Here is a 7,374-nt window from a genome sequence, read left to right as displayed (position 1 = left end):
CCAGGATTATCTCACTTTGGGTCCAATATATCTGTGGACCTATCTAGTTATCATCTCAGTTCTGAATGCATAATTGGAATGGACACTTAGCAGGTCCCAGGATCCTTACACCGATTCCTTGACACATGGAATAAGAGCTGACAGAAAGGCTGAGAACAAGCCCCCATCCATCAGAGTTCTTAAAGCCAATGAGTGCCACACGCTGGCTACAATGGCAACGATCAGGGCCATCCCTAAAGGCTTAAAAGAGGCAAGCGTAATGGTCCCTACTACTACTACATACGTCACCATTTAAGTCACCAATCTAGTCTTTGCAAAATCCCATGAATCATACTGGAGGATAGTGTACTTATCCAAACAGGAGCCCTAATTGAAGTTGTTGTTCTAGGTACGGCATCTTTACTGAAACAGGTCAACTAAGCCTCTAGTTCATGTATGTGACTTTTGAACTTAGAGTATGTATGATTTTCAATATCTACCAGGAAGGAGCACCTGAAGTAGTTCACATTCACCTAGGATAGGCAGCAGTGTGTCTTCTCATTCTCACTTCAGAGATATGCTAAATTGCTTGCCCTCTGTCACAATACGTCCAAAGACAGTCTGGCTCATCTGAACATTCCACAGGGCATCATGTTAGAAAGATGGCAGTAAGCTGATCAGATCTGGTAAGCAAAGAAATACTCTGGATACTCAGGTTTAGAAGGTGGAAGATAGTCAGTGGCTAGGATACTGGTGTAGTTTTTGGAGTCTAACAGTTTGAGGCCTGCCAGGTACCTCTTCCAAGGTAAAGTAAGAGTGACTGCACCTTGCCCCTCTGACCCTGGGTGAATAAAATGAACAAAACAGTTTGCTAGACCTCTTCCAGTTTTAGAGGCAGCATGTACTGCCCTTGAGAGTTCAGTTCTGGCTCATTGATCAGGTGAGCCAGAAGGTTTCCCAGTTTTGAAAGGATCCCAGAGTGAGGTCAGAAAGGGCTCCACAGCTGAGTCCAAACACTCCCTGTGGAATTTTGAGAGATTTCCTAGTGATAATACACAGACTAGCAATACATATATGATACTTTTTATTTTTTCAAGACAACTTCCTCTATTGTTCTCTATTCAAAATTCTCAAATACTCTATTAACAGCAAGTAGATGATCCTTAGTAATCAATGGACTTTTCTCCACCCTGGCTTTGTCACGTCTCACAGAAAAGCAATTTTAGAAAGGACCAGAATCAGTGAAAATGAAGAGTTGTTTATGCTACTAACCTTTTTTGAAAGTAAACATGAGAATAAAAGTGAGGAAATGGCAGCCTACTCCAGTGTTCTTGCCTGGAGAATCCCAGGACGGGGACCCTGGTGGGCTGCTGTCTATGGGGTCACGAAGAGTCGGACACGACTGAGTGACTTCACTTTCACTTTTCACTTTCCTGCATTGGAGAAGGAAATGGCAACCCACTCCAGTGTTCTTGCCTGGAGAATCCCAGGGACAGGGAGCCTGGTGGGCTGCCGTCTATGGGGTCACACAGAGTCGGACACGACTGAAGTGACTTAGCAACAGCAACAGCAATGAGAATAAAAAGAAATGAAAACAGGAGAAAAAAATACCTTTACTACAAAAACAAATATGAGAGTGAAGTTACTTTTCATCTTTTCTTTCCCTTATTATAAAACTGCTTCCATCTATTTTATGCAGAAGTGTAGAGTGTTGTTTAAATATTTTCCAAAGTAGGTAAGTTTTTTTAAAAATTTAGTATTTACAACCAAATGCTTTAAAGAAAATAATGTCATAAAATTTGATCCATGTGTATTACATAAATCAAAACATGACTGAATGAATAACAATCCACATTCATATAATTTTTAATTTCCAATTTGCAAAGCATTTTAGCATATAAGATAAATAACCAATATATCCAAAAAGAAGAGATGAGTGAATCTTGTTATTCATTTGGAGAATGAAATTTAAGTACAGAGGTTTTTCTGGACAGGCTCAGAGAACTTAAAGTGAAGCCATCTACTAATATACTTTATAAAAGTGCATCCAACCAAGCTGGTATGTAATATGAAGTAAAAATTTCTGTCCCTATCTATTTTGGCACCTGAAAGGATTTATTTGTGCTTTTTAAAAATAGTCAAGCTTTATGCTAGGCCTGAGGATTCTAAAATGACTAAGATGATGGTTCTGCCCTTAAGGACACATACATACACTTTACACAAGGAATTATAACTATGATAATGATTATAATTATGATACAATATATGATAAGCTCTCAAGATAAACAAATTTTTGCCAGCAACAACAAAAAGTAGTCATGAATTCTACATGAGGTTATGTAAGACTTACAAGAGTAGGGAATATATTTGATGGGAAATTAAAAGATGAGATAGATTTCATGAGACAGTGAAAAAAAGGAAGAGAGGAAGGTAAAGAAGCAGAGGGAATCCTAGAGAAGCATGAAAGCTTAAGGAGGTGTTCAAAGAATAAAAGAAGCCATTGAAACTGAGGAAGAAATGATTTGTGAAGAGGGGTGGGTGATGATCTATTTTCATATTTTTAGTATAACAACATTAATTTTACTGTGAATACTAGAAATCAAAATGTCCATAAGATTTTTTAAAATGTCCATAAGATAAAAATAACACCTACCAGATCTTTGCGTTTTAGAAGTCTAGCAAAATATATGACAAATTTTGTAATGAGAAAAAGAAACATTTTTGACAAGTTAACATGTGATATTTAAATGTGCATTTTATTTTATGGCGTTATTTTTCATTACATCTCATGTATTTCATTTGTTTTATATCTGTGCTTTTTATTACCTTGGGGATAAGCATTTATATGAAGAGCATCATTTCTCCTAAAACACTAGTAGGAGCAGTTGGCATTTAATACCACTCTAAAGAATCATTTTCATAACCTCTCTTTAGGGAACTACATTTTAGGAGTAGAAAAAGTTTGAGGAAAATAAAAGCAGAAATGGGTTTGGAGAAGCAAAAATTAGTGAGAAATTGCTCAGTGAATATCAATCACATTCTACTACAGAGTTTGAGTATCACTAGATTTGAGGTCTCCTGCATTGCAGGTAGATTCTTTACCAACTGAGCTATCAGGGAAGCTTAGATTTGAGGCATCCATCTTTATTTATGGTACACTTTAAGAAGCTCATTTGAGACTAGGGAGCTTACTCCAAAGCTACAAGCTTGATATGTTCATATAATAAAAGAATTTCTACCTCACTACCCATACATGATAGCAACTATATAATACATGTCAGCATTCTTTATAAGTTGTGTAAGTCTTACCAAATGCAATAATAACCATCATCACTTGCTCAATAATATATTGATTATGAATAACCACTTAGAAATTATCCAATAAAAACTATGAAACAATATTTCTAGTGCTTATTCCATGTCAAGCACTCTGATAAGTCCTCTGTATACATTCTCTTATTTAATATTTTCAACCACTCACTGGAGGCAAGGGGGATCCTAAATTTACAACTGAGGAAACTGACCTAGACAGGAAATTTGACTTGCACACAGAAATATAGGAAAGTAATATATAGATAATATAAACAAGACCTGAACAGAAGCAGTACTACTATCAAAGATTCAGATATTAACCATAAGAAATTAAACAACCATGACACCACCCTTATGGCAGAAAGTGAAGAGGAACTAAAAAGCCTGTTGAAAGTGAAAGTGGAGAGTGAAAAAGTTGGCTTAAAGCTCAACATTCAGAAAACTAAGATCATGGCATCTGGCCCCATCACTTCATGGCAAATAGATGGGGAAACAGTGGAAACAGCATCAGACTTCATTTTGGGAGGCTCCAAAATCACTGCAGATGGTGATTGCAGCCATGAAATTAAAAGACACTTACTCCTTAGAAGGAAAGTTATGACCAACCTAGATGGCATATCGAAAAGCAGAGACATTACTTTGCCAACAAAGGTCCTTCTGGTCAAGGCTATGGGTTTTCCAGTGGTCATGTATGGATGTGAGAGTTGGACTGTGAGGAAAGCTGAGCACCAAAGAATTGATGCTTTTGAACTGTGGTGTTGGAGAAGACTCTTGAGAGTCCCTTGGACTGCAAGGAGATCCAACCAGTCCATCCTAAAGGAGATCAGTCCTGGATGTTCATTGGAGGGACTGATGTTGAAGCCAAAACTCCAATACTTTGGCCACCTCATGCGAAGAATTGACTCACTGGAAAAGACCCTGATACTGGGAGGGATTGGGAGCAGGAGGAGAAGGGGACGACAGAGGATGAGATGGCTGGATGGCATCACCGACTCGATGGGCATAAGTTTGAGTGAACTCCGGGAGTTGGTGATGGACAGGGAGGCCTGGCGTGCTGTGATTCATGGGGTCACAAATAGTCCAGACACGACTGAGCGACTGAACTGAACTGAACTGAAGAATAAAAAATGACCCAATATATAAATGAGAAAAAGATTTGAACATACACTTCATCAAAGACATATGGCTGGCAAGAAATATGTGAAAATATACTAAACATCACTAATTATTATGGAAGTGCAAACTAAAAATACAATGAAATACCAGTATACACTTTCCCTGGTGGCTCAGCAGTAAAGAATCTGCCCGCACTGCAAGAGCCACAGGAGACCCGTGTTCCATCCCTGAGTCGGAGGCATCCCCTGGAGAAAGGCACAGCAACCCACTCCAGTATTCTTGCCTGGAAAATTCCATGGACAGAAGAGCCTGGTGGGCTACAGTCCACAGGGTGGCAAAGAGTCGGACACAACTGAAGCTACTTAGCATGCACGCACCAGTATACACCTACTGCAATACTGGCAACTATTTCCGTACTTAAATTTGTAAAAATAACCAGAAAGTCAATTTATAAACATCCTCTTTGGATGTGGACCTTTATTTACTCTCAGATGAATCAGTGTTGATTTTTGTTTTATCCTATTTCACTGCCTTGTCTCCCCCATCTCTTGGTCCTTGGACAGAAAAAGGTCAGAGAGGGAGGCCAAGTAAGGTTTGACTCAAGTCACAGCATCTACTTTTTCGACAGCATTTTAAACTTAGATGAAATAGTAAATTAGAAACGCCCAAGACCAGAAACCTCGCGTCGACGATGGGGGCAATGCTTATAACTGTTATCAGCCTTTTCCCCACCGCGAATGACGCGCGCGCGCCCGCGCCCGCAGCAGCCCTCCGCCTGGAATTCGGTGAGTATGGAAGCGAAGGGGCGTGTGACGCAGTCGCTGTCGCCTAAGGCTGCGTTCTGATTCAGATCTGGTGCCCGGGCGGCGCTTGACTGCGCGCTGAGCCGGCCTGGCCTCAGTTTCCCTACTTCTAAATAGGGGAGGCCATGCTACCCTGTTTCTCGTTCCTGCCCAAGCACATCAGCACATCGTTGGTGTTCCTGCGCAGTGCGCGCCACGGCTTCGCTTTGCTGCCGCGCTGGGTCCCCAGGCTGTCCTCGGATTACCCGCCCGCTGCCCCTATCCGCCTGCTGGCCGCAGCCGCCTCTTCCCGGGGGCCGGCGGATGGCGCCGGCGCCCCCTCCCGGGTGCGCCAGAACTTCCACCCGGACTCCGAGGCCGCCATTAATCGCCAGATCAACCTGGAGCTGTATGCCTCCTACGTGTACTTGTCCATGGCCTATTACTTCTCCCGAGATGACGTGGCCTTGCACAACTTTGCCAGATATTTCCTTCGACTGTCCCGGGAGGAGACCGAGCACGCGGAGAAGCTGATGAGGCTGCAGAACCAGCGGGGAGGACTGATCTGCTTGCAGGACATCAAGAAACCGGACCAGAACGACTGGAAGAGTGGGCTGAATGCAATGGAGTGTGCTCTGCTCTTGGAAAAGAATGTGAACCAGTCGTTGCTGGAATTGCACACTCTGGCTTCAGACAAAGGTGACCCCCATTTGTGCGATTTCCTAGAAACCCACTATCTGAATGAGCAGGTGAAGTCTATCAAAGAACTAGGTGACCACGTGAATAACTTGGTTAAGATGGGGGCCCCCGAGTCTGGTCTGGCAGAGTACCTTTTTGACAAGCATACCCTTGGAAATGAAAACAATCACAACTAACCCAAAGGCTGCCTTCACAAACAAGGTGTGCCAGAACCCAGAGGCAGCTGTTTCCTCCTTTCTTTTTATATTCTTCTCTTATAATGTCTCAATAAAGTGATTTGTAGAGAAAATGTATTTAGCTCCATGTTAACAATGGCTGTTTGCCCAGCATCAAGATGATTTTCCCAGCCCAGAATGAGATGGTATAAAAAAGACTGCAAAAAAGCTACTGAAATAGATGCAAACTAAATTTTTACAGTTACCAAATATTATTCCAGACCATGACCCTGCAATAAATATCGATGAATTTCAACTCAACAAATGCCTGTTATTTTCAAGACGTTATGTTAAAGGCTAAAGTGGAAATATGTGTAAGATAAATATGCAAATAACTATAGCAAGATGAAGGATATGTAGTACTGCAAAAATAATCCGAGCAAAGTTCTGTTAACAAGTTTTACCCTTTTCTAAAAGTGCAATCTGTTTTTGAAGGATTTTGTGATCAACCAAATTCAAGAAAAGCTAAAAAAGTATAAATGCTGGATTTGGAAAGACACAATGTGTGCTAACACTTTCAGGGCTCTGGTAAATCTTGAAATTAAAAACAAAATCCAAACCAAAAAAATTATTGGTTTATTTTTCATTTAGCTCAGTGTTTCCCAAACAAACCCAATCTCAGCTAGCTTTTCATGGTAGCAATGATAATATAACCATACCTATGTATCTGATAATAGACTATACAGCCTCCCTTTTAACATACCAAAAAGAGTGAATACATTGCAGAAAACACATTCCTGTGGCCTTTAAAGTGAAGCTGAAAGAACATTAGGATGGAAAAGTCAAGAAGGGATCCAGAGTAAAAGAAGCATCAGCTGGGCAGATGTTTTCTTGGGGAGGTGGGAGAAGGGGCGATAAAGTGAGTAGGAGAATACAGTACGTCCCCTACATACGAACCTTTAAGTTTCGAGCGTTCAAAGATGCAAGCATGCATTCACATGTCCAATCATGTTAAGTTAGTTCATGTGTTTGGCGTACTTTGTCACATGTGTGCATCCTCTGCAAGTGGTTGTGCTTTTGTGTACTTTACTGTATAGCACTGTATAGAGTGTCTTCCCTGGTGACTCAGATGGTAAAGAATCTGCCTGCAATGCGGGAGACCAGGGTTTGATCCCTGGGTCAGGGAGATTCCCTGGAGAAGGAAATGACAACCCACTCTAGTATTCTTGCCTGGAGAATTTAATGAACAGAGGAGCCTGGCGGGCTACAGTCCATAGGGTCACAAATAGTCGGACTGAGTTACTAGCTCACACGCGCGCACACACACACAC

The 7,374-nt window shown here is 41.3% G+C and overlaps 1 protein-coding gene across 1 annotated transcript; it reads left to right on the top strand.

Annotated features, from left to right (window-relative positions):
• Nucleotides 1-5,335: 5,335 nt before the first annotated feature.
• On the top strand, nucleotides 5,336-6,064 carry FTMT (ferritin mitochondrial). Its single transcript, XM_005894569.2, has one exon. The coding sequence runs from the start codon at nucleotides 5,336-5,338 to the stop codon at nucleotides 6,062-6,064; it is 729 nt and encodes a 242-aa protein (XP_005894631.2).
• Nucleotides 6,065-7,374: the final 1,310 nt, after the last annotated feature.

The sequence above is a fragment of the Bos mutus genome, chromosome 7, assembly GCF_027580195.1.
Source record: "Bos mutus isolate GX-2022 chromosome 7, NWIPB_WYAK_1.1, whole genome shotgun sequence".
NCBI lineage: Eukaryota > Metazoa > Chordata > Mammalia > Artiodactyla > Bovidae > Bos > Bos mutus.
This window is presented reverse-complemented; position numbering and strand designations above follow the sequence as displayed.